The 27,338-nt window shown below is 48.5% G+C and overlaps 1 protein-coding gene across 1 annotated transcript; it reads right to left on the bottom strand.

Moving 5' to 3' along the window:
• On the bottom strand, positions 1-27,338 carry TWIST2 (twist family bHLH transcription factor 2). Its single transcript, XM_059476319.1, has 2 exons — positions 26,580-27,338; positions 1-768 (listed from the first exon to the last, which is right to left on the bottom strand). Exon 1 carries the CDS (start codon positions 27,089-27,091, stop codon positions 26,609-26,611), a length of 483 nt encoding a protein of 160 aa, XP_059332302.1. The 5' UTR covers positions 27,092-27,338; the 3' UTR covers positions 1-768; positions 26,580-26,608.

The following is a 27,338-nucleotide window of genomic DNA, read 5'->3' as shown; positions in this document are numbered from 1 at the left end:
GAGAAGCAGTATACACAGCGACATTGCAGTCTCTTAGCTCGTTAAAAATATCTCAATAAATAAAACAAATAAGCAACATATACACTGGAACAGAAAATGAAAACCAAAAAAAAAAATTAAAAATTAAAAAAAAATCAAAAAAGGGGGAAGGGGATGAGCGGTAGCAAATCATGGGGCAATAAGGGAGAGGTGGCAGAGTGTGGAGGGCAGTCTGTAATCCAGGCTGTACTTGAAACAATTCATGCAGGGAGCTGGGGGCATTTTTTCCTTCTTTTCGTCTTTTTGCTGAGAGCCTTGGTCCAGTTTTGCCATGACTGTACAAGAAATCAGGTTTGGAATTTAAAAAAAAATAAAAATATAAAGAATAATACAGTTAAGGGGAAGTAAAACTCGAACCCAAAGATGCCTCATAAATGCGTTCCTGAATTAAGATTGTTTCCAGAAAAAAAAAATAAAATAAAAAATTAGCGATAAAACACCAAACGCACGGACAGACAGACAGACACAGAACCTCAACAACAAAGAACAACCAGGAATGTTGCTTCTCCTTCTCTCTCTGGTCAGTCGTTCTGGGGAGAGATGCTGCAAAGGCTCAGCCCCTTCTCTTCGGTGCTGTTTTGCTACTCAGTCTGAAATGCTCTGCAAGAGTTCAGAGCGAGGGAGGTCAAGAGGGGTCTTTCGGACCAGTTTTCTTGAGGTTTTTAAGGTTTCAGAAGCTACAAACTTGGATATATTCCAATTCCACTTCAGTCGCAGACACTGGACAGTCTGGAGAAAAGGAAAAAAAAAAAAAAAAAGAAAAGAGAAGAAAAATAAATACACCAAAAAATGCAGGACATCTTTCTGAGCTAGGTTGTGTGGGAAGGGCTTTTTCCCTACAAATCCAGGCTGTGGTTCATCAGCAGGTGTTGAATCCTGCCCCTGGTTCCAGCAGCGTGGAGTTAATCCAGGCACTGGGCAAGATCCAGTGTGCAAGTGGAAGCACAATTCCTTAGGCTTTTGGATAGACAGGCTAAATTCAGAGTCTGGTAATGTCACAGCCTGGTTTGCAGTGGGGTTTAAAATGGTAAATCTCTAGGCAGGGGCAATGTATCCATCAAAACAGCAGAATCCCAGAATGGTTCGGGTTGGGAAGGACATTAAAGCTCTTCTCATTCCTCCTCCCTGACATGGGCAGGGACAACTTCCACTATCCCAGATTGCTCCAACCTGGCGTGGAACCCTTCCAGGAGCAGGGTAAATTCTGTGGGACAAACTCCATGACCCAGCAGTGCCCCTGGGATCCCCTCTCCTGCTCAGGGCAGGGATGGCTTTGCAGGCAAGGTGCTGTTCCTGCCTTCAGCAAAGCCACCTCAGCTCAGATATCAAAAAGCAGATATAATTATTTCCTCCCACTGAGGAAAGCTTCCATTTAGCTGATTTCCTTTCCTTTCCCTCTCCAAGTTATTAATTATCTAATTACAACCACATTCTGCAGACCAGCTCGGGGACTTGTCAGGCTGCCCAGGAGCACTTAGGAGAGCTCCACCTCTCCCGGTGGTTTGGGGATGCCCACGTCTGACAGATGACAGGCTGACCCTTTCCCCATCCAGGGAGGGCTCCAGGAAAGCAAAATGAAACCCAGGGAGGAGGAAGATACCACGGAGCAATTTGCTGATTTTATTATTTTTTTAACTTATTATTTTTTCCAGCCAGCAGAAGGAAGGGGTGGAGGATGGTCACACGAGGTTTTGCTGTGCCCTGCTCCTCTCTGAATATGGCTGACACAAAACTGAGGTAAAACCAGATAAAAAGCTGGTCTGGTTCCAGGGATTTTTTTAAATCCCACCCAAGAGCAGAGAGCTCAGCACAAAGCTGCTCCTGGGGCAGAGCTGACGTCTTTAACCCTGGCTAGGACCCCCTGCTCTGGCTGCTGCTGCCCTGAGGCTGCTCCTTCCCACTGATTCTTTCTGGTTTCCACCTCCAGCTGGAGAAAAGTGGGAATTCCACAGCACTTCGGTGCTGAGGGGCTGATTTTTGAGGGGATGGTGATGGCCTGCCCTGTGGATTGTAGATTTTCCAGAGCTCTGGGATGGCTCTGCCACATTCCACCTCATGCTGGTTCCCTGGAACTGGATTGGCTTTGAGGAGCCTTTCGACCCAGACTGTGATGTGATTCTGTGAAATGGTGCTCTGAAATCAGACTCTGAAATAAGGGTCTGTAATCAGACTCTGAAATCACTCTGAAATCAGGCTCTGCGATCACACTCTGAAATTGGGCTCTGAAATCAGACTCTGAAATCACTTTGAAATCAGACTCTGAAATAACACTCTGAAATCACACTCTGAAATCAGGCTCTGCAATCACACTCTGAAATCACAGTCTGAAATCACACTCTGAAATCCCTCTGAAATCACCTTCTGAAATCCCTCTGAAATCACACTCTGAATCTGGCATGTGATCCTCATGTCAGCAACCTGGCCCTGTTTGGCTATTGCAGGGGGAAGGAAGGGCTGAGGAAGTGCGAAAATGCCCCAAAAACCTCTGTGAGCCATCCAAGCTGGCCTTGCACACTCCCAGGGATGGGAACTGCTTTCTCCTGGGATTTCTTGGGGATTTCCAAGCATTTCTCTTATCCTAACACAGAGCCCAGCTGTGATGCTCTGCCTCAGCACAGCTTCCTCTGTCTGAGGCCTTTGCTGATCCATTTTTCCCTGTTTTTGAAGCATTCCCCAGCCCAGCATGGATGTCACAGGAGCAGGGAGCTGCTGGCCTGATGGAAGGTGGCAGCAGGAGCACGGCCCTGGCTGCAGGAAATTTCCCAACAGGTCCCCCAGGCCTTTGCTTATACAGGATTGGGGTGGGTTTGGTTACAAAAGGATTGAAATCATTTCCGTGACATGGCCGAGAGTGCAAATGAAATGTGAAATGCAGGAAAACTGCTGGAGTTTGTTTGGGCTTTTTGGTTTTGGTGGGTTTTGCTGTTTTGTTTTGGTTTTGGTTGTTGGTTATTTTTTTAAGGTAGCTTTTGCAATTTCTTTTAAAGTTGAGGGTGTAGAAAAAAGGCTCTGCCCCCAGGGCCTTTTTGTTTTCTTTCCCTACATCCCAGGCACGTTTTAGGGTGAATGGCGAAGGAGAAATCCCATGTGGGGTTGGTTCTTCTCAGAGGTAAGGCCTGAACAAGATGGGACAGAGCAAACACATCAAGGTGAGGAAAATGTGGCATTCATAGAATCCCAGAATGGTTTGGGTTGGGACGGATTGTAAAGTCCATCCTGTTCCATGCCTGCCATGGTCAGAGACGCCTTCCACTATCCCATGTTGCTCCAAGCCCTTCCTTAAACACTTCCAGGGATCCAGGGGCAGCCACAGCTCCTTTGGGCACCCTGTGCCAGGGCCTCACCACACTCAGAGTGAGGAATTTTATTCCTCACTGAATCTCTCATCTTTCTAGTGTAAAAAATTATTCTGGAATAGTCCCACCAGTAGCTTCAAGCAATGCTGGGTTACAGCACAAAAGGTGATGCTCCTGCTTTAGAAAATCACTCAAATCCCATTCCTGGGCTCAGGAGCCATAATTCCTAGCTGTTTTGGGAATAACTCCCCTAAAAAGCCCTGTGGCACAGAGCAATCAAAAGATCTACGGTCAGGTTTGGACACTTGGCCTTGATTCCTTTGTTGCTGTTGTTTTTGTCTTGTGGGCAAATAAAAAATACAGCCCAGCTGTTTCAGGGTATGGGGAGAGTGGGAAACAGCCAAAATTGCTGATGGCATCCCGATGACTGGGAGGATCACTGCTGAAGGCATGTTCCCAAATTATTTCATGAAGTTCTCAGAGTTCTCAGCTCTCCCTGGAGCCAGAATCGATGGCAGCCACTCCAGAGGGTGGTTTGGGCTGGAAGGGACCTTAAAGCTCATCCCATTTCATGGGCAGGGACACCTTCCATCAGACCAGGTTGCTCGGGACCTCATCCAATCTCTCCTTGCTTAAGTTTAAAATGCTCAAATTCATTTAAATTTAAGCTTATTTAATTTAAATAGAAACATGTTTCAATTTACAAAAAAAAGACACCTTAAAACAGCAGAATTCCCTTGATTTTTTTGGGGGGATGTTTCCCACCGGAAAAGCCTAAACCCAGAAGAAATCCCTTGATTTTTGGGGTGTTACCAGGAAAGGGTAAACCCAGCAGAAATCCCTTGAGGCAGGAAAGGAGGGAGCCCTGGAAAAGGCAGCAGGAGCAGGCTGCAAGGCTTCAGAGGGGAGGAAGCAGCAGGGAAAGGAATTCAGATAATTGTGTCCGTGCGAGGGGGTGGAGAGAGGGCCAAAATCAGATCGAGTGCTGCGGGTAGGGACAGACTGAAACCAGATCCCCTGGCTCGGGCTGTGCTGCCTCTGCTGCTCCATCCTTATCAACCATCCGCTCTTGAAGTCTCCCAGATGAAGGCAAAGCCACAATTATGTGCATCTTACAGCTGGGAAACCATTTCAAAACACATCCCTGGCAGAGGCTCATTCCTGAGCCCCGGGGAGAAGCCTCTCTCTGAGTCAGCCCAGCCTTTGCAGAGCTTGGGGGATTTATCTGCCCATGGCTGGCTGGGGGTGAAACATCCTCCCTGTGTCCTGCAGCTCCCCAGTTTGTTATCAGGAGCAGTTTGATGGGTGTGTGGCATGAGGAAATGGAGACTGGGGCTTTGTCTCCTCTCCCTGGGGCTGTTTCTTCCTCTCCACACCTTCTTGTGCATCAGTTTGCTGACACCTCACTGTCCAGGGAGGATCATAAAGAGGTGATGCCACAAGAAGAAGCCAAGGGGAGAGCCCTGGTCCTTCCTGCCTGGGTCTGCTCCCAGCCATTGGAGCAGCATGGAGCACGGCCACGAGGTTAGAGAGCTCCAGTTGTGAGTGCTCCTCTCACATATTGCCAGGAATGGCTCTGTAATTTTGCTTTAAATATTTTTTCCCCCCTCACACAGCTGCAGAAAGGGTTATTGTTGTCCAGAGAATCCCAGAGTGGTTTGGGTTGGAAGGGACCTTAAAGTCCATCTCATTTCACCCCCTGCCATGGGTAGTGACAGTTTCCACTATCTCAGGTTGCTCCAAGCCCTGTCCAACCTGGCCTTGAATGGAAAGAACCCCTTGAGAAGAAGAGAGGGATGCTCACCAAGCAGAGGAATTCAATGGCTTCTACCTGTGGGCTCAACAACTTCCCATGGAAAAACTTTGGGAAGGTTTTCCAAAACACCTAGAAGGAGCCAATTCTTCAACATTTCAGGTCAAATCAAACTAAAATATCAAATTCAGCTAAAATCACTCTTGTGGGCCTGTGCTCACCACAGGAAGGAGAAGGGAATGCTGACAAGTGAAGCACTTTGCTGCTGGGATGCTCAGATGTTCTCTGTTAGGTTCTGCCTCCCTGCAGCAATATTTGGGCAGCCAGGAATGTTGGCCCCAAGGTGCTGCGTCCCTCCCTCACCAGAAAGTTAAAACAAATATAAAAACAGCTTTAAACCAACATTTAAAAAAAGCTTTAAACAGCAACGGCGCATTTCCCCCAGCCCTGCACTCCTCCACAGGCCGAGCAGGGCTGGTGGCAGCTGGAGGAGGAGGAGGAGGCAGGTTTGTGGGAGCCCCCTTTTGAAAACCTTGGCAGCACATCACTGGAATGGCAGCTCGGAATTGCCGAGGGGCGGAAGCCGCTAATGAGCAGTGGAGCAGGGAAAAGCAGCAGAGCTGCCCCGTGTAGTTTGGGAGAGCCAGGAGCGGCCTGGCTGCCTGGTGGGTGGTTTGGGGGAACAAGCACTGAAGGACACCAGTGGCATCTCCTGGGCCAGGGATGGGGGCAAAGAGGGGCAGGAGTGGCCCCTACCGGCCCTCCTGGCTAGCAGAGCTCATCATCGCTTTCTCTGGCTCAAATTCACTGCCCCACACCAAAAACAGGAGAGGGGTGTGGAACAAAAGGGCAGGGAATGAGGTGTTCTCCTGGTGCAGCTCCAGGGAAATACCCAGGCTGGGGAGGAGAGCTTGCACAGACACTGATGTGTCCCTAAAAAGCGGCTCTGAGGCTCACACCACATTTCCACCTTCCTCTGCCTCCTAGGTCCCACATCCTGCAGCCTTCTTGGATCCAGGAGGGCTCCAGCTGCCAGGCACTGCCTGAAATGCACACCCAAAACGGGGCCAAAGCAGTGGGAATGGCTGCTGGAAATCAGAGAAGGAGGGTGGAGTTGTCACAGGTGATCCATCTGCTTCTGCTGAGATGCTCACAGTGACATATCCCACCCTGCACAGACACAGCTGGCAGCCCGAGGGAGAATTTAATTTGATTTAATTTAGGACAAAGCTGGCAGTCACTGGGACATGGTCTCTGGTCCCTCTAAGCCTCTACAGGGATAAACACAACTGAGATATGAACTGGGCTGTGAGAACACCCCCCTGCCTCCACCCTGTTTTAGCAGAGCAGATATTATTGGCCAAGGGAAACCTTTCCTCCACCCCCTCAGCGCTCCTGCCAAAATAATACAAATTCTAGGAAAGACACCTTCTCTAAAAATAAACATATACATCTGTGCCTTTCTTCTTTTTCCAAGGGAACTCTGTTGGTCTGGCCTCCTCAGCCAGCAGCTCCTCTGCTCTCACAGTTTTCCTGTGTGCAGCTGCAGTTCCCAAACCCCAGCAGCAGCAGCATCCCTGTGGGATGCTCCGGGATTTTCCTACCCCATGGATGAGACTTTTCCTATGTTTTCCCACTTTGCCTGTCCTTGCACAGATTAAATATTTTGGGAGCAAGTCTGGCTGTACCTGTGGCTGAGCATAAAGAGGAGCAGCCTCAGTTTTTTTCACCAGTGCAGCACAAAGGCTCTATAGTAACCTTTACTCCTAGGAGTAAATCAGGGGAAGGATGACAGCCATCCATTATGACTGACTCAGCTGCGTGGATTAATGCCAGTGGAATTAATAACAACACAACCCCCCTGTTTTAAAAGCATCTAGGGTTTAAACTCCTTCTTTCAAATAAAATAATGGAAAAACAAACAAACAAAAAAAAATTGGGGCCACCCACTAAAAAGCAGAGACAAAAACCCCACGGAATTCTGGGGGCTTCTGGGAACAATCCACGGGACAGGTACGACTGCCCCGGGAACTCGGGGTGCTTTTTCATGTCCCTGACACAAAGCAGCTGAGACACCTGCAGGCCAGATGTGCACAGCTGTACGTGTGCTGCTGCCCATCAGCCCTCGGCTCCCACCCCGCTCCAGATGCCGGCCCTCACAAACACAGCTTGGAGCGGGGAGCTGGGAGCTCAGGCGTTTCCCCCTTCTCAGGAGACTCCTCCGCACGCAAAGTCCTCAGCAAGAGTCCCCCTGGCTTGCACCATGCAAATCTGGGCCAGAGACCCCCAGGGGGAATTTGGGGAGAGACACTGGCACCCCACAGCTGTGAAGTTTTAATGTTCCTGCATTAAAAATTGCCCCTGGTGGGGGAGGTTTTAGGAGAGCAGATATTATTGGCCAAAGGGAAGCCTTTCCACCACCCCCTCTGCATTTAAGACCCAAAACTTCATCAATACCTGCCTTGGAATTGGTGAATTCTGGTGTTTATCCACAGTTTTGCCATCTCCCCATGGGCACACATGTAAAGGATTTTACCCTTTCCTGCAAAAAGTATGGCATTGGTGCCTAAAACTCTGGGAAGCAAAATCTTGCCTGTCCTGAGTTAGCCTTGGAGATGATTGCTGAAAAAAGATCCTTTTTCTTGGCATTTGGAGTAGGAATGAAGCTGTGTTTGCTTCTCAAAACTGCCAAAGAAATGCTGGGGCAGCTTTTCCTGAAGCATGGATGGATTTAATCCTGTTTTTACTCTTATGGATCCTTACAAAACACCACATGGAGCCCTCAGTGGGAAGAAGCAAGGAAGATTCCCCATCTCCTTGCCCACTGTGCTCAATGCCCAGGTTTTAAGACTCCCATCCCAGGTGACATTCCCAGATGTCTGCAGGAGAAAGGATACTACTCTGGCATCTTCCCCCCATTGTAAGGCACACCCTGAAGGTCCCTAAATTCCTCAATCCCAATTCCCTGGTCCCATCCTCAGTGTTTCCCACATGGCAGGTGCTGTTCCTTGCTCCTCAGTAATTCCCTGGGCTCTGAGCAGTGGAGGTGATTCAGCCCCAGGACTTTGGGAAGTGATTGTGCCTGGCCAGATCTCCATCTGGGATTAATCAGCATGTCTTCCTTGAAGTCAAGGGGCCAAATTCTCACTTGGAATAAACCGGCTTAACCCTGCTGCAGTCAATAAAGGCCCTCTGATCTTTTTTTTACGGCAAGAATTGCTCAACTCTTTAAAATACCTGGGGTTAGAGGGTGCTGCCCTCGTGAAGGGGGAGTTGTATTTTATTTGACAAACAATCCTGCTGGGGGAAGGAGTCCTCGGCATGGAGTGAGCCACTCTGGGTTTTGTGGGGCTGGGGTAAATCATTGGGATTGGGGTTTTGGCACCCTGGGAATGGTGACAGTGAGTTGGAATTTGAATAGGTGTGACAGGCCTGGCTTGCTCTGCTTGCCTTATCTCCTCCTGCCCCGGGGCTTTTTCTCTCCCTTTTCCTTGGCCTGGCAGCTACATCAGCACAGCACAAGCCTGGCAAAAGCCACCCTGATTCCCACATCTCTCCTCAGCCCCACATTTCTTCCAGCCTTTAGTGCAAATACTGCACAGAATGGTTGTTTTTCCTAAACTTTACAGCTGCTGCCTTCCATGCAGATGGCTTTACCCATGCTTAGAATCACAGAACATCCCATTCAAAGCAGGTTTAAAACCCTTAAACCTTGGCTTCTTACATCAAGCCCTCTGGATTTCAGCCCCAGTCCTTTAAGGTACTCAACCCATTCCCTGCCCTGGTGTTTATAATCATCTCTACCCCTCTCTTTCCTCTTCTTCCTCCTCTCCTTGCCAGCCTCTTCCCAAGGGCTTCCTGGGGGTGCCTTGTGCAGGGCCAGGAGTTGGACTTGATGCAGGCAACAGCACAGTGGCTGGTCAGGGTGGGGATATTTATGTTTATTTCTGTGGGTTTGGATGCTGCCATCCTCCTCCTGTGGTCAGTGCATCCCCCCTGCTCCCTGTCCGGGCTCTGAGCATCCATGAATCATCTTTCCAAGACTCCCAGGAGCGGCACCACTGCCTTGAGCCCAGCATGGGGCTGGCCAGCTGCTTTATGGGCTTCTCTGAAACTTCTCCATGGGTCCAAAGGCAAACCGCAGGGAGCAGGACAGGGAGCCAGATCTTACTCACACTCTCTTCAGTTTCCAGCCTGGATAGCACAGGGAGCTTCCCAAACCTTCTGCTCTGCTCCAAAAGCCTCCCCTCCCATCAATGGACACCCTGAGGGGTCTAATTCCCAAAGCAATGACTGACTAATGATTTCTAGAATCTTGTTTTATTCTGCTTGCTGTCTGTGCCGCTGCTCCCTGCTCCTTTCCTATCAATAGATCCCTTCAGATCTCCTGTGTCACCTTTTGATTACACTTCTGGATTTTAGAGGTAAAACAAAGTTATCACTCCCTTGCTGCTGCTTTCCAAAGGGGAGCAAACACCAAGTTCAAATTTTCAGAGGAAGAAGCGTGCAGAGGTGGAACCTCTCTGCTCAAGGAGCAGGCAGATTGGCTGGGCAGTGTTTAGCAGAGGATGGAATCAAATGTTCAATATTTCAGTGTGTGCTGCTCGAGTGTGGAAACCCAGGGCACAGGAAAGATTTCTCTGTCTTCTCTGGGGTGCCCTGACCCCCAGGGCAGCACTGACTTTGACCCTCATTTGTGGAGAAAGTGTCCTAGAGTTCAAGATAGACTGGAATCCACAAAAGTGTGAAATAGAGAGTAGTGTAGGTGTATCACTTGGTGAGAAATTGAGGTTTTGGGATTTTTAGTATGTTGTGGATGGCAGCAAGATGGAGGGCACAGGGGGTCATCCTGGGTTTCTTCCTCATTCTTCTTCATGGGTTTGGGTGGCATTTTGTAACTGGGCAGAAAAGCCCCCATTGCAGCTCTGTGGGATCAGTTATTGGGTTAAAAGGGGAAATAATCCAGGTGTCAGCTCTTAATTGGATGGTTTAGCTTTAAAACACCTTGTAACAGGAGATTGTTGGCCATTTTGTGCCTTCTAATGAAAAGCTGCAGAACTCACAATAGTGAGACTGTTTTACTGATAAGAAATAAGAAACACTTGAGTCCAAACATGAATTCCTATCTCAAGTGCCTTCAACCAAGACACAGAGAAACCCACAACTGGTACCTCCACACTCGAAGAGCAGGCACATCTGCTGGTCAGTGTTTAGCAGAGGATGCAATCACATGTTCAACATTTTAGTGTGTGCTGCTCAAGAAGCAAAAAGATCGGCTGGTTGGTGTTTGGCAGAGGATGCAATCACATGTTCAATATTTCAGTGTGTGCTGCTCAAGGAGCAAGGGGAGGATGCAATCACATGTTCAATATTTCAGTGTGTGCTGCTCAAGGAGCAAGGGAAGGATGCAATCACATGTTCAATATTTTAGCGTGAGCTGCTCCAGGAGCAAACAGATCAGTTGGTTGCTGTTTAGGGGTGGATGCAATCACATGTTCAATATTTCAGTGTGAGCTGCTCAAGGAGCAAACAGATCGGCTGGACAGTGTTTAGCAGAGCATGCAATCACATGTTCAATATTTCAGTGTGAGCTGCTCGCCCCGCTGGCCGGCTGGGGTTTAGCACATGCTCTGCTGACTCAGAGCAGGCACAGCCAGAGACTCCCAGGAACATGATTTGTGTGCAGCAGGCACTCAGCAGCCGAGGGAAAAAAAGCCCTGGAAAATCGGTTTCCACGGTCCTTTCCAGCCTGTCATGCTGCAGAAGGGCAGATGTGTGTTCTCCTGTCTGCAGTTGTCAGGTTTTGGGGGTTTGGGTGATTAAAGGAACGGGTTAAGTGGACGAGCGAGCGCGGCTGACTCAGCTCGGCAGCAGCTGGCTGGCCTTGTTTAGGTTTGCCAGCTGCAAAAGCTGGGCTTGTTTGAGCCTCGGCGAGTGACCCCTGCGAGGTTCCCGCTGGGATAATAACCTGTGGCACTGATGCAATCCCTGCTCTGGGGGGAGCAGGAGGAGCAGCATCTGCTCCCAACAAAGGCTCCGTGCTGGAGCTTGGCCGTGCTTCTTCTCTCTGGGCTCCGCTGCAGGCAGAGCTGAGCCCAGCTGAGCCCAGCTGAGCCAAGCTGGTGCTGCTGGGAGCCAGGGGCTTGCTCAGAACTTGCTGATGGGCTCCTCTGCTTGGGTTTGCAGCTCAGGGAATCTCAAATTGGTTTGGGTTGGGAGAAACCTTTACAGGTCGTCTGATCCGACACTTTCCTCTAGACTGGGTTTTTTCAAGCCCAGGGGTGAAGGGAACCTCTGGTTGATGCTGAACAGCTTTTCTGCTCTGTACAACTGAGTTTTACACACGGTTTATATTTGCAGTACAAGATGTTTAAGTTTGGAATTCTCCAGGTTAAACCAGCGTGTGATATTTGTGAAGGGAGGGAGGCTGGGTGTTACATTTAGTGACTGAAATGGGGGTTTAGAGGCTAATTAGGGAATGAGATTGAATGCAGGGAGAGAATAGGGAAGCTTGGATCTGTCTCTGTCTAGAGAAATATGTTCGTGCTTCCGCACACAACACACAGATGATCTGTGATCCCAGATTCCATTAAATATCTGGGTGTGGAGGATGTCTGGGGTGACTCAATTTAAGAACTTCTCACTCCTCTGTGTGCTTTTTACCCATTAAAATGCTTTGGTTTTCTTTTGAAATTCCTAGTTGCCGTTGTTACACAGGCACAGATGGGTCTCACCATACCAGAAAATCACAGAATGATTTGGGCTGGAAGGGACCTGAAATCTCATCTTGTTCTTCCCTCTGCCATGGGCAGAGACACTCTGCTATCCCAGGCTCCAAGCTCCATCCAACCTGGCCCTGGACACTTCTAGGGCTGGGGAAGATCTGTATCTGTATGTGCTCTGCACTTTTCTCCTCCAATACAGCCCTTCCCCAGCAGTAAATATCAGTGTGAATCTATGCACAGACATTCAGGTTAAAGCAGCCCTAAAAGCAGCAGTAATTGAGATCAACCCCAATAAATGAGATGATTTTGCCTGAAATGGCAGAAGAAATGCAAGTGCTGGGCCAGGCTCCCCTCCTGGAAGTGCACGGATGCACCCGACAGGAACCCTAACCTGACATCCCACACGCTTTGGCTGGAAAAAGTGATCTTTGCCCTCTCCATACTTATTTATATTTTCAGTTGACTGCATAATCTGGCCCTCTAGAAAGTCCCTTCAGGAGGTCACACAGCTGAAATAATAGCTAATGAATTTGTAAGAAAATTATTTCAGACTTATTAAATGCTTTCTTCCTTCCCTTCCAAGTGTTTGCATGCTGTTCCCAAGCTCTGTGGGGTTGGAATAAGGAGGCTGGCAGGACTGTGCCAGCTCCAAACACATCAGGAAAGCTGCTGGCATTGCTTTTCCTTCCAGAGATTATCCTCATTCTGCTCCCATCTCCTCACTTCGCTGTTCCACCTCTGCTTTTGGGATGGCCATAAGTCCAGGGGATGAGGCTCTTGGACTCCTCCAAATGATTTCCATCTCTGCTTCATTAATCGTGGATTGGTTTGGGTTTGAAGGGAGCTGAAAGATCTTTGAGGGTGAAAAGACCTGAGTTTATTCCTCCAGTGCCTGGTTACACAAGCCAGGCCCTGGCTGCAGGAATTGGTGATTTGTGTCTGCTCTGAGGGGATCTGCTCCCCTTTTCCATGGATGCCAAGATCCTCCTGTGTGCATGGGCTGGGGACAAGGGGCTTAATTTTTGGGGAACTCACTGCCTGGCTCCCTGGTGAGATCCAGCCAAATCATCTTGATGAACTGAGCAAGGGAATGCCTGTGGGATTTTTCTTGCCAGGAAAAGGAGCTGAGACCAGACATGGAGACAGCCTGGGACAGCTCTGAACCAACTTGTCCCTTCACCTGGACTTGAGCTGTGCATTCCAAACTTGACAATGCTGCTTCATCCTTACTTATGCTGCTCTTGTGTGTCAGGGATTTTAGTTTTTCCTAGAGAGCCAAAGAGCAACTAAATGGTAAAGGCTGCTGAATAGGAGTTTAGGCTGGAACTCTCAAAAGGATCAAGAAAACTTGGTGTCTTTCAGAAAACTCCCAGCTCTGGAGGGGCCCTAAATCTCTTTAACTTCAGTCTGCTCATCATCAACCCCAACAGATTATTAACTTAATTAATCAGTTAATGTAGTATTTTTAATAGGGTAAATTTCCATCCTTTGGTTTTTAGGTGGAAAAGCTTGAGTACATAATCTTTGAGTTCTAAACAAGCAAAAAAAGAGCTTTAAATAAATTTTCTGGAATCCTGCCTTAGTTCATGTCTGATTAGAACTGGAAATTGCCTTGGAATAAGGAGGGACTGGAGGAAAATTACTCCAAGAGGTATTTGGGCCTGAATTATCCAGCAGCACTACTCAAGCAGTTTTCCCTACCCTGAGTTTTACATCTCTGTGCTGACCAGAGCAGTGACTTTTATTTTTATTTGAAGCATCCCCATCCCTACAAAAACCTCTGGTGGTTTGTGAGCCACAGCTCTGCCGATTTAAATCACGCCCAAATCTTTAAGGCCAGCCTGATTTATGCTGGAACTGCTGGCTCATCATCTTTCCCTTTAGTCACTGGGGTTGTTGGGACTATCCAGCCCCCCTCAGTCACTTTGCAGGATCCTGCTCGAGCCGGAGGCCTCGGGATGGCTCCAGCCCAAGTGACCTCCTCGGGATCCTGGTGCAGAATTCTCCTGGTGGTACCCTGAGATCAGCAGATGCTGGCCTTTCTCTCAACTCCCACTCAGTGCCTCAAATCCCAGGGAAGGCTCTCCTTCCGCTGCTACACCCTCTGCTTTGAAGACAAAAGATGATTCAACAAGATATTTGAAGTTGGGGGGGGTGGTGTGTGTGTGTGTGTGTGTGTGTGTGTGTGTGTGTGTGTGTGTGTGTGTGTGTGGAGGGGGGGGGGGTTGGATGGTTCAGCTGCATTCCAAAACTCACAGGGCTTTCCAAAGCTAGAATTAGGACATTTCCAAAGCTGAAATCAGGACATTTCCATGCCCAGCTTGCCCTCTCCAGAGCTGCCCTGGCACTGATGCATGGCAAGACCTGTGGCAAAGCTAATTCTCCTGCTTGCAATTCTTCTCCCAGCCCTTCCCCAGTTATGTGACTGACATGCCTTCTGCCTCCCAAAAGCCCCAGAAAAGGAGCCTGTGGATAAATGATTTGGGGTTGTGATGGGTGTGAGGAGCCTGTGCAACTCCAAGGAGAGTCTGGGTGCACCAAGTGGGTGCCTGTGGAGCCAGAGTCCCGCTATTGGTTTGGGGTGTATTTTATTTTATTCATGGCACAGCCTGTCTCTTCTTGTTTGGGAAGTTTTTTCCTGCCTTTGCTGCCTGGAGCAGGTCCCAGAGAGCAGCACAGCCTGCTCTCTTCATTATCTGCCCCACTAATCCTCTTTTTTATTTTTCCCCTCCCTCCTTAGGTCACTTGTTTTGGGTCACTTTATCCTCAGAGCTGAACCCACGGCAAGGTTTTCCAGCTTTGTTGCTTCTGTGACTCAGGAGGGATGTTTTGCTCTCATTTATTAGTTTTTCTGGACAGAATACAAGAGGTTAAACACTTCAGAGAAGCTTATTGTGTATTTACAGCCGAGGTAGGTTTCTAAATCAACAGTAGGTCGTGTATTGGAGTGACTCACAGAGCTGCTTAACCTTTTTCCTTCCGTTTTTTGTCCCCCTCCAAATGTGAGGCACAGCAACATCTGCAATTCAGATCTCTGAGATGAGAAGCTGTGAAAGGAATATAAAGGGCTGAATGTAAATCCAGCCCTGGTGGCATGTGAATCCTTTCCCTCTGCTGGCAAGGTCCTGCCTGCTGGGGAGGGGCAAGGCGGGCACTGCAAGAGTTAATATTTGCTTTTTGGAGGGGAAACTGAGGCACCATCCAGCAGGGCATCAGCTGGAAAGAGCCTCAGTGTCCCGTGGCACTTCTGCTGCCTGCCAAAAGCAGTGGAAAACAGGATGGAGGTGACCGGATCAGATGGGAGCAAGCCGGGGGCTCCCTCCTCACCCATCACCTCTGCAATTTGCTGTGCTTCCATGTGTATGTGTGTGGTTTTATTTTTGGGGGTATATTTAATGAATATTTTGAATAAAACAAACATTATTGAGAGAGGAATAGAACTAGAAACAAGTTTCAAAAAAACAACCTTACAAATTAACTAGATGCTTTAGAGAAATAGTTAACTTCTGATTGTAATAGCATAAATTATAACATCTATACTCTCTCACCCTTCTTATCAGACTAAAAATAAAAAAAAAAATTTAAAATGCCTGTCAATTACCCCATTTCTAAGTCAAAAAAGGGTAAAATCTGACACTTCAAACCCCCTTTTTTCAGTGGGGAGTTACAGACCCCCCTTGTTCCTTAGCAGCAAAGCAGGCCTGAGACATTTTCACTCCCAAATCCCAACCAAACCCCTGCATTTCTCCTGCCCAGCAGCATTTAGTGACTCTCTTCTAAGTGATCCTTGAAATCTTTCAGATTTTGGGGTTTGTCCCTCTCGTCTCCCTGCCCCAGGATCTTCAGGATGGTCCTGCCAGCTCTCTGTGCAGTTTTTGGGGTCTCATCTTGTGTTGAGGTGCTGCAGGAGCCCTGTGGGCACCGCATCTCTCTGAGCTCCAGCTGCTTCTCATGCACCCCAGTCTTTGGATTTTTAAGGAACCCAGTCCCTCAGGGAAGGGCAGATGCTTTCTGTGGCTACCAGCAGCTCTGGAGGATGCTTGTCCTGCAGGATTAGGGCTGACCTGGTAGGTTTTGTTCCTTGTGTTTAGGCCACGAATTGCCTTGCCAGCTCTGTGTGGTTTTTCCCTGCTAGAAATGACTGTGCTGCCTGACCTTCTTGGAGTCATCTTTAAAAATTGGGGTTGTTTATTGGAGTGGCTGTTGATAAAGGAAAGCATAAACCTGTGCTTTTTGTGTTTGGAGCTAATTTAAAATCTCCTGTTAAGAGGAGGACTGAGCAGGGTTAATCGCATACTCAGGAAAACACAGCAGAGAAATGAGAATTTATTTTTTTTTAAAGAGTTTTTCTTTTAGAAAGGCAGCTATGACTGCAAGGTGGAAGCACACTCTGACCCTAAATTAGACAATCTGGGAGTCTGCTCTCCTGATGATCACTGACAAAAAGTGCAAAATTTGGTTCCTCCTTTTCTCGGGCAGTGAGACAGCTCCTAGCTGCTCCCAGATATCCCTGATGGACACACAGGAGATGTTCTCTTGGGATGCAACCCCAACCCCACCTGATTCTTTATTTAATGCAGTTTACCCTGCCCTCTAGTGCCAGCAGGTGCTGAGCCAGCAGCTCCTGTGGTTTTCCACTTTTTCCTTCTCCCAACCTGGGAATTTGCAGCTGCTGGGGAGAGAGGAAGGAACGTGGCCAGAAATGTCTGTGCACAAACGTGTGGGGAGTGGGCACCTCAGAGCAGCTTTGGAGCGAGCACGGGCTCTTGGAAGGAGATTTTGGAGATGTTTGCAAGGGAAAATGAGCTTTGTGAGGGGAATGGGAATACACGTGGCAGGCTGTGCGAGGGGAGCCTTTGGAGCTTGTTTCAGTGATGAGCTTGAAGCGAAATCTTCAAGCCTGGGAAGTGCTTGGAGATGAGGGGATGGGGTAACACCTGGAGATAGATCTCTTGCTTTTCTCTCGAAGGAAAGGGGGGATAATTTTCTGTTTAAGAATTCATCTGAGAGCCTTTTGTCCCTCTATCTGCCGGGAGGGGAGGCTCCCTCAGCCGCGGCCGGGGCTCTGCAGTCACATCGGTTCTCCCCAAATTCCCTTGCAACCCATCACACCTCCTTCCCTCTCTTTGCTGTGACCCTCCTGGTACTTTGAAGAGCCCACCAGAACAAAGTTCTTTACAATGTGGGGTGCAGTAGTGCCACCTTTGGTGCTGGCTGCCGGGCCTGGTGTCCCTCCCTCCCTCACGCCGGCCGGGCCCGGGCCCGCCGCAGCCTTTGCACAATTTCCTGGGTTATTTCAAGCTGTCGGGAAGGTCCGGCCGAGCTCGGGAGGGGCAGGCAGGGCTTCGGTACGCCAGCAAAATATGGAAAAACAGCCTCGGATAAGTCTGCTCCTCCCCTGTCCCCTCATCTTGGATCCCAAATTGGGGAAAGGCAAAGGGGGGGAAACACCAGGGCAGCACCCCGAGCCTGTGGGGTGACCCCCGGTTCTGCTGTGCTGGCGCTGGCGGAGCTCTTAGGGTGGGTTTGTTTCTTTAAGGTGTCTCCCAGAGGGAGGATCAGCCAAATGCGATGTGGCAGCTCTGGTAACTCCTCTTGGCTTTCAGCACGGCCCTAGCTGATCACACAACTTGCTAGTGAAGAAGGTACAGCTGTCCAGGCCTTGGCAGGCATCCCCACCCTCCGCTCGCTGCCAAATCCTCGCTCGCTTTTTTTATAAAAATTCTTAAGTTTCCTAAGAGAATGGAAACGGAGCAGCCTCATCTGTCTCCCAGTCCTATCCAATGCCTCCTGGACCTGCTGGAGCAAAGCCTGGTGTCCCTGCATCCCTCCATGCTGCTGGGATGTTGGCAGCCAGGGAGAGGGAGAGCCCAAATTCCAGGCTTCCTCTCCTGCTCCGAGGGGCTGGAGAGGGGACCAGGGTTAAGGATTGGGGTGCCAGCAGTGCCAGCGCTGTCATTGAGGGTGGTTTGGCATCCCTGGCTTGGGCATTCTCCTGGAAGAAGCTGGGAGTGGGGGTAAATCTCGCCACAGGGTCACAACTCTCCTGAGTTCTGCCCTGCTTGTGCCTCATTGTCCCTGTTTGCACCTCAGTGGAGCAGCTCCAAACACCCAGGTCCCAAATTGTCCCAGCAGCTTTCCCCCTGAAAAGTTTTAGGCATTGATTTCTGGCCCAGGCTCCCTGTGACAGCTCCAGGAAACCTTCATCTCCTCCTCTCCCTCTTTCAGAAACGGCCCAAACCCTCCTGGTTTTTGGAATATTTTAGCCCTGTGTGCAATTTTAAGGATGTGCCTGAGCTGCAGAGAAGCTGCAAGGCAGCCTGAGCAGTGCAGTGAATGAGTAATTCAAGGCAGGGGGGGAGCCTATGGATTTCCTCTCCAGAAAGAGATTTTGGATCTTCAAACAACATAAATGTGGCTGTAGCTGTGTGAGAAACTGTGCAGTAGCATTTCAGCAAAAGATTAAGGAAAAACAGCATTTGGGGGACAAAAATACATTTCACAGCTGGTGAAATGATGGCATTAGGAAATAGCTCTGAATGTGCTCTAAACAGGAGGTTTTATTTTCTGGAGGAGCAGGGGTGAGTGTCCTTGGGACTTGTACACATACCTCGGGCATTGCAGTGGGCATGAAAACCTCGCTAATTGCAGCAGAAAATGAGCCAGTGATGCATATGTGAGAACAATAAACCAGTATGAAAAAGCAGGAATAGATTTCAGACTGTTGTGTTTCAGGCCAGGAGATTTTTCTCTCTGATTCTGACATGATTATCCCAAAAAACCATATGATTCCACAAATTGATTCTGACATTATTAGCCTGAAAAATCTTACAATTCCACGAATATGCACAGTTAAGGAATAGCTACAGTTTTCAGTCGTGTCTGTTTCCCTCGGCAACTTTAAAATATTTACCTTTTTCCACTCCTTGGGAGTGAAAGTATTGCCTGGTTTACAAAATAACAGCGCTTAGGAGGAAAACTTCCAGATTAACTCGGTCCTATTGAAAATCAGCGTGTTTTGAGCTCCCAATTCCCTACTCTCAGCCTTCTGGGCACATGGCATTGCCCTGGGGGTGCCTGGAATTGTGGGTTTGGTGTGACAGGGTCTTTTTGAGGCGCTTTCCACTACCAGCTTCCCTGGAGTGAACAGGAAAAGCAGCGGTGAGCTATTCATTTGCGCGCATTACAACAAGAAATATTGATCATCAGATTTTTGATTGTAAATTTCCAAGGGAATCACTGGAAAGGGATCTCTGATCTCCCCTGTTCATGAGGTCCGAGCTGATTTAAACAGTTCAAAAGCCTGAAACTCTTCTCAGTCCCAAAACCCAAGTGCAAGCTCATCACACCACAATGGAGGACAGAACGCGGCCGCTCCGCCGCACTCCAGCTCCCTTCCAGCAGCAAACATTTCAGCCCCATCTGGTATAAAATGGATTATTTAGTACTGCATCTCTTAAACAGCCCCTTTTGGGGTCAGGGATGAAAAAGCCCTTGTAAAATGTCGGGTTGTTCTGTGCACAAACCCCCACGGAGCTGGAAAGGAGCTTTGGAGATCGCGAGGCCGTGCCCGGAGCACCGCGCTCACAATTACTGCAGCAAAAAGGGCTTGGTGCTATCAGAAATTTCCTGGGCTTATCAGGCAAGATAATTAAGCAAAATAAATTAAAATATGCAGAATAGCCATCTTATCCAATGTGCAAAAGTACAAGTTAATATGCTCTGTGCAGAACGCTTTTTTAATAAACTGCTGTTATCTCATCCGGCCTGTTTTTATGATGTGGTTTTATGCCCTGGTTTCTCACTGGGAAATTTCTAAGGGGGTGATTCCCTGGTGCTCCCAGAAGCACTACCATGGGTGAAAATGCTCTGCTTCCATGCAGAGGCTCAATTCCTGCCATTCATCCTACACTCGGGAGCCCACTGATGGGCGAGCTCACCTGTGTGTTTGGGGGAAGAAAGACTCAAACTCACAAGAACTGGCATAAAAATGCCTGTAGGATGAATTTTGGGGGGTTACGGGGTGGAGGTGGTACTGGACATCCTGGTGGGCTACACTTGAGAAGGACAGCGGGGCAAGTGCTCAGCTGGGACAAATAGAAAACCTATTTTCCCCATCCAAACCCCTTTGATTAAGGGGTCATTAATAAATTTTGTTGCATCTCTGTCCTGGCCATATTCACGGTGGGATTTTTGTGCTTCAGTGCAAGCATGGTCCTGACAGCATTCATGGGTGATGGTACTGGAGTTTCTGGTGGGCCCAGGTGGGTTTTGTGCTGGTAGATTAAACTATAAACTCCTTTCTTTCCTTAACAAGGTGGCTTGTCTCCAGTTGCCAATGCCAGGTTGTTTGCTGGGAAGCATCTCCCAGTTCATCTTCTTCCCAAGTCCACTATTTTCTTTGTTTTATTCCTTGCATTTCTGAGTTTCTCCTCCCAGACAGAAATTCTGCCTAAGGAGCCGAATTTCTCACACAGAGAAATCACATCGTGATGTGCATAAAATTTGCCATAAGGGTCAGCCTGAAATGTGAGTTTTTGTGTCTCTGTCAGGTTAGTTTTGTTGAGGAGTTTGGTTTTGGGGACACTGGGTGGATACCTTGGCGACCCCCTCACCCCAGCCACCCAAAATGCTGTTTTTCCTATGAAAGCTTCTCCCTGGCTTCATCCCACCCTACTGAATTTTCCAAGCTGGATTAACTAATTATTTTTAATAGGAGGCTCAGCACAGCCGTGATTCCCCCATTTCAGCAGAGCAATTTGGTTTATTTACATTTAAGCACAAACATATGATTTTTAAAGGAGACCCGAACAGCTAAAACTGAGGGCATAATCAGATAAAAGACTGCACGAGGATTTCTGGTGGCTAAACTCACCCAAAACCCAATTCATGCATTTTAAAGCATGTGTTTGGCAGGTCTGATAACTCTTAAAGGAAATGCTTCTTGGGGGTGGCAGCTAACAAGGCAAAACTATCTTATTAGGAATTCAATTAAAGCTAGGCCAGGCTTACTGGACCTCTTCCAGTAAATATATATCTCAAGCTGAACCCGTAGACATCTGTCTCTTCTCTCGCCCCCACCTCCTCCTTTTCTGTTTTCCAGGCTGTGGTTGAAAGGTGGAGAGGAGATGGGAGGAAGAGCAGGGACTGTCGCTCACCACAGAGTGCAGGGCACGAGGATTATTTTCTGTTTTGGTGTTCTGATCACTTTTGTGATCTGGGGGAGAGCGGATCTTCCTCAATCCCACTCCTTGCCAAAGCACGGGGGTAAAAAAAATTAAATTTTAAAATCCCAAATCATGTAATTATAGCAAAGACAGGTTGGATCCAGGTGGATCCCAGCCCCTGGGCAGTGCCAGACACTCCCTGGCCGCTGGTTTGGAAATGAAGAATCCGTGCTGCCTTTCCTGTGCTCGTTTTGGAGTACTAGATCAGCAGACCTTTTCCACAAAAAAGACCCGGAGAAGCCAGGGAACAAATCCGGAGAATTCAGGGATCTAATGGCCACTTAGAGCCCTCTGTTAACAGCAGGGCTTAGGAGTTGTTGCCGCTTATTTCACGTTTTTATGGGACTGGTAACCAAACCTCTCTGTCCCGTTTGCACCCTCCTCCTGCAAGGAACCTGTCTCCAAATTCCTGACGCGGCTTCCCTTGATGTGACAGAGAAAGACTGATTTTTTTTTTTCCTCCCCCATTCCGGAGGGAAAACCCTCCTTCCTGCTAAACACTGATAACCTTGGGCTCTGGGTGGCAGATCACAAAATTCAAAGAGGGATCCTCTGTTTTACCCCCCAAAGGCAGGAGGAGAAGCACATCCCAAAGAGCTCGCAGAGCTCTGATTCCCACGTTTTTGCTGCACAACTGGCAGGGGAAGGACAAGGACATCGGGGCTGGTGTAAAAGTGGTTAAAGGGATGGGTCTGAGGGCAAGGGCTGCCTTGCCTTGATTTATGGGCTGGCTGAGTTAATTTGCTCTTTCTGTGTGATTAGTTGTTGTTGCTGAGTGGTCATCGTCCACAACTACAAATCTAATTAATGCCGGGATGCCAAGTGTTGTTTTGGTGTTTTGTTGTTTGTTTTTTTTCGTTTTTTGCCTTTTTTTTTAATCCCTGGCATATATTTCTACTGTTTTAATTCTTGAGAACTGATCATTAATTAGCGCGAGCCTGCTAATATCCAGCTGGATGGTTTCTTGGTTTTCGTCACTTCCAAATTTGCCTGAAGAAGGGAATTAGGAGCTCCGAGCAGCCACCGAGGTGTCTGGTGGGATCAGCACCTTACAAGGAGCAATTTGCTTTTTCTCCCCCCTTCCCAACTTTCTGCAAAACCTGGGAAGAGGGGTGAAAAGGGTCCCTGAAAGATCCGCTTTCCCCATCCAGCTGTAATTCCCTGACGGCATTTCCAGCTCGCTCTGTGTTTCGGGGAGCTGGTGCCGATCCTTTCCACGTTCGTGGCCTCATCAAACCCTTCCTGTAGCTCTCCAGCAAGACATAAATTCTGGAGGGTTTGGGCTCGGAGATTTCAAAGCCGTGCTGAAGCACATGGAAATGATTCTGAGGGCTACGGCTATAAAAATAATTATATTGCCGGGGGAAAGAGTGACATGAAATGTACCCAAAAGAGATCTCAGCGGTGGTTACAGGATCTGTCCCAGCTCTGTGAGAGCCCGCTGTGATCTCCAGGGCTCATTTATCACCACTACCTAGAACTGCAGGAATTATGCCCCCAAAAAGCACCGTAGGAAGGAATGTGAAGGGGAGGCTGCTCAGGAGAAGCGTTTCAATCTCTCCCTTCGTTTTAATGAGGATGCTTTGAAAATCAGGGCTGCTCTGCAGAGCCGAGCGGTGTGAGGATGACTAATTTGGAGACAAATTAGGTCTACTTAGCCCAAATGTCTGCCTCGATTGTTCCCTTAATGACCCTTCAACGCACATCTCTCCCGATAGGAGTTTCACCGCAGCTCTGCCTCCAGCAGATTAAGTAATAACTCGTTTTTACCACTTTTCTAAGCGTTCCTTCGGACCCGATCCTGCATTTTCCCTCCGCCATGCGTGTCTCCAGCTCTTTCTGATGGGTAATTCATTTATTTGCGTCTAGCCCCCTGGCAGATTTGTCTCTTCGCATGTCTGCTTCTCCGGAGCATTTCCCTTGCACCCTCTTTTTCAAAGATCCCCGAGCCTGAGCGGTTTTTGGCTGACTGCAGCGTGTTTGGTGTCTGCTGGCTAACAGATTTATCCTTTCCCAAGGAAAGACACGAACGTAAACAGAGGATCCAAAATGCATTTTGCTGGGCTTTTTAAATGCACTGAGATGAAACCCCCACCCCTCCCCGCCGCTACAAGGCTATTAATGTAAATACCAAACTTTACAATCCTTCCTGTCAAGGAAACTTATTTACATTTTTTGAGGGATGCGTATAAAAAAATGGGGCTTTTGGGACAAAAAAGGGCTTCGTTCCAGTGTCACTACACCCCCAGTTAACTGTGCAGACACTATAGAGTTAGGTTTTGTTCCCAGGGCCAGCAGAGATAACATCTGTTTGCTCCTTTAAGGAGAAAAATGAAATAGGATGCTGGTGTTTTATACTGGAAACAGCCCTGCAAATCTGAAGGGGAGATGGGATGAGGGCTCTGGGTTTAACACACGCATTAAACGTGGCTTCTCCAGCATGGAAAAGGTGGGAAAAGCGTTTCCCAGTGCCAGTGCCAGCCCAGAGGACGCAAAGAGCTCGTCCCCAGTGAGTGGGAAGGAGCAGCAGACTGGTCTTACTGGTGCGGGGCTCAGGGCTGTGCTGCTGGTCCTGCCATCCCAGCTGGACAGGTTTAATCCCTAACAAAACAAATATCAGGAAATATACTTTTTTTCCTGGTTTGTTCTTTTTCAGTTTAGAGCCTGTGGAACATTTCAAAAGCAAAAGGGAAAGGTGGCTGCGAGGGGAAGGGCGCAGGTGCTGGCGGTGAGGATGGGGAGATTTTGCGGGAAAGGAAGGCTCGGCTGAAACATCCCACTGCAGTCCTAGAGGTGCAAAATCTGCGCCTGTTTCTCCTGCAACTCCCGGAGTCAGTTGTCTGGAATTCCATGGAGCAGAACAGGAAAAGCTCTCGTGGCCAGGGGAGCGAGCAGCAGCGACCTGCTGACGTTCGCAGGGGCCAGGTGGCATTTTCCCAGTTCCCAAGGCTCTGATTTTCTAATCAAACAGCTCCTCTGATTTTTGTTTTGCTTGCAGCCAGAGGGGAATGAGCCTTCCCCTAAGGAGAAAACCTTTCCTTGCTTCTCTCTTCCCAAAACCTCAGGAAAAGGGAGGATGGCAGCCCAGCCTGCGCGGTGCTCACCCCACGTTTGCAGTTCCTACTCCCTAGGAAAGGCAGGCGCTGATCCCAAACCCACACAGCAATTTCTTATGGATGTTTTGTCCATTGGGGCAGCACAGGCTGCTCCCCTCCAGCCCATAAAAAGTCCCACCACCCAGCTAAACTTGCCTGTTCTCAAGGGTTTCTTGAGGACCTCGTTGTAGCTTTATTTTTTATTTTCTGGCAGCCGTAATTTCTGTCGCCATAAACGATAGAATTTGACACCGCACCGCACCAGGCCATTTGTCAACAACCTTTTCAACAGTCCAACCACACGCGTGTTCCTGCACAGCACAGGCACAGGCAAAGGGGCAAAGTTTGGGATATTCCTCTGCAAGAGCCACCTCGGAGCACTGGGTTATGGCGAAGGAGCCGAATTCCGATTTATTCCAAATCAAACCAAAACGTGCTGGGGTTTGGTTCTGCATCGCGATTTTTCCATTATATCCACACATTTTTTTGGAGATGGGAACAATCTGAGCACCTACCCATAAAATCTGCCTCATCAGAGCAATGTTAATAATAATTTAACCAATGTGGGGCCTAAAACACGGTTTAAAAAAGGCAAGTTTTGCCCCGTGTGCTAGGAGGGTTGTGTATTAGATAACAGATTTCCAACCATCCTTGGCTAATGGCAACACATCATTTGGGAAACAACAGAATCAATGCATTGTTCCAGCCCAGCACTTTCCTATTCAGCCAATCTAAACTGCTGAAGAAATATGTGTTCGGGACATTTTACATCTGGTTTTGACAAGAAGCCTGGGTTTTTGTGTGGGGATTTTTTTAAAAATCTGTTTGCTGCAGTTTTTTAGCCAGATTAGCATGGGAAAAGGCTCTCTGTTGCATAAATGGAGGGTTTTGCTTTTGAAAAACCCACTCAGATTTGGATTTCTGCAGTTGAAATCGGGGCACGACATGCAAAATATAAAAATGCCAGAGATGGCCATGAACCCCACAACAACAGTGTTACCTATTTAAATAAAATGAAACAACAGGCAGCTCTTGCAGTGGACAGAATAACCAATTTTGAGACTTTTTTTCATATTTTGGGGAATCACTAGAAGAACTTAATTCCAGCACCAAAGTGCAAATTCCAAACCATTTCAGGATGCAAGCGAAACATTTACATTTAAGATGGTTTTAAGTCCGTTTTACGCCACTAGTAAGTCCTGGTTTCACGATTTTTTACCTTTTTGAAGTGAGGCACTGCAGTTGCATCAAGTTTTTGCCTGGTTCTATATATTATTTATTCAAAGGGGCCGTTCATTGCTGACTGAACAAAGATGGATTTGCCTCTTTAAACAAGCCCGGCCAATGGGCTGGGATAAACTTTCCTCTTCAACTCTGCACATGATGAAATTATTTCATTTTTACATCATAAGGGTGGCGGGGAAAAATGTCCCTTCAGAGTGTTTGCTTGGTGAAATGGGTTTGTGGGCTCTGTTTTATGTAGGGAGCCCCAGACAGCGCCTGGCCAGACCCAAACTCTGGCTGACACTACGCAGAGCTGCTCTGCTTAATTAGCTGGAGATGAGGGTGTTATTAAAAGGCTTTTTTCCCCTCTCCTTTCTGACTGTTTATTCCTCCCTCCCAGAATATTACAAAGGCAGCTGAAGAGGAAGTAGTTTTCTGCTAATGGAAAGTGACGAGGAAGGGTTTGGTGAGGAGAGTAAATAAGAAACTGCGCCTAACGCCAGCCGCTGCTTTACCGTCACTTTGGGGAAGGGAAACTGGACAAACCCAAAAATTTAGCAGGCTTTCTCCTATGTCTGTTTGCTTTCTGCTGTGTGAGGGGGAAGGGGCACAGCCCGGGACTGCAGCCGACATCTGCTGCTTGTTTCTTTTAAGAGAAACACAACCTGGGGCGAACCCGTAGCCGAGCTCTGCATGGGTCCTGCTGACTCCCGGCCCCCCAGCTGGGAGGGGATGTGACCACCACGGGGCTCAGCACTGGGGTTTTTGGGGTGCAGGCACGCACAGAGCGGGGCAGCAGCTGTTTTGGATCCCCTTGTCAGCCCGTTGTGGCCATCACCTTTTCCTCTCCGAGCCCTTCTCCAAAGCAGCGCTTTCTGGCAAATGTCACACGGTGACGGTTTCCCCTCTGTCCCTCATCACCCAGCTCTCAACACCATCCCCCTCTTACTCCCCATTCCCACAGAGCAAAAGCATGCTGATTATTATTTCCCTCCCCCACGCCCCAAAATTTTGGAGATATCTCATTTTTTGCCTTCCTGGAAGCTCCATTTATTTGAATTTCCTCCGGCACAGGGGGGGAGCGGGAGGAACTGGACGTGCCTACGCTGTCCTCCAGGTCGGCAACCCCAAACCCATCAGCATCCCCAGCATTCCACAAAGGGCAAAGAGAGGGAGACAGACCCAGAGCATCGTTCAGGAGAAGAGAAACGGGTACCTACCCCTTGGGCTGGCCCGGCCCAGGCGGTGGCTAGTGGGAGGCCGACATGGACCACGCTCCCTCCATCCTCCACACGGAGAAGGCATAACTGAGCCTCTCGTGAGCCACGTAACTGCAGCTCGTCATCTTACTGTCCATCTCGTCGCTCTGTAGCACCTGGTAGAGGAAGTCTATGTACCGAGCCGCCAGCTTGAGCGTCTGGATTTTACTCAGTTTGTCAGAGGGCAGCGTGGGGATGATTTTCCTCAGGGCGGCAAAAGCTTCATTGAGCGACTGAGTCCTCTGCCGCTCTCTGACATTGGCCAGGATCCTCTGGCTCTGCAGTTCTTCGTAAGATTGGGAGCTGGGACTGGACTTTTTCCCCCTCTTCCCTGGGTTGGGGCTGCCATCTTCGCTGGACTTCTTACTGTATCTTCTCTTCCTGCCAAATCTCTTTGGCTGCCTTTCCAGCTCCTCTTCACTGGTCCCCAAGCTATCCACAGGGGAAACAGGAGAACTGGAGCTTTCTTCCATGCTTTCTGCAAGAAGGGGAGGGGAAGAGCCTTTCCCCCCCTCCTTATGTTATGTGAGTGTGTGTGTGTCTTAAATGTGCTTTAAATTCCTGAGACAGATCCTTTGGAAAAACAGGAGGACTCTTTTTCTCTTTTTTTTTTCCTTTTTTTTTTTTTTTTTGCTGACCAAACGTTTTCCAGGTTGCTTGAAGGGCTCTTATTTCAAGGACCGAGGTTGTGTAAAAAAATTGAGGTCTTGGAGAGAGGAA

Source organism: Ammospiza nelsoni, chromosome 7 (assembly GCF_027579445.1).
Source record: "Ammospiza nelsoni isolate bAmmNel1 chromosome 7, bAmmNel1.pri, whole genome shotgun sequence".
Taxonomy (NCBI): Eukaryota; Metazoa; Chordata; class Aves; order Passeriformes; family Passerellidae; genus Ammospiza; species Ammospiza nelsoni.
The sequence above is the reverse complement of the archived record's forward strand: the minus strand, read 5'-3'. Positions and strand labels throughout refer to the sequence as shown.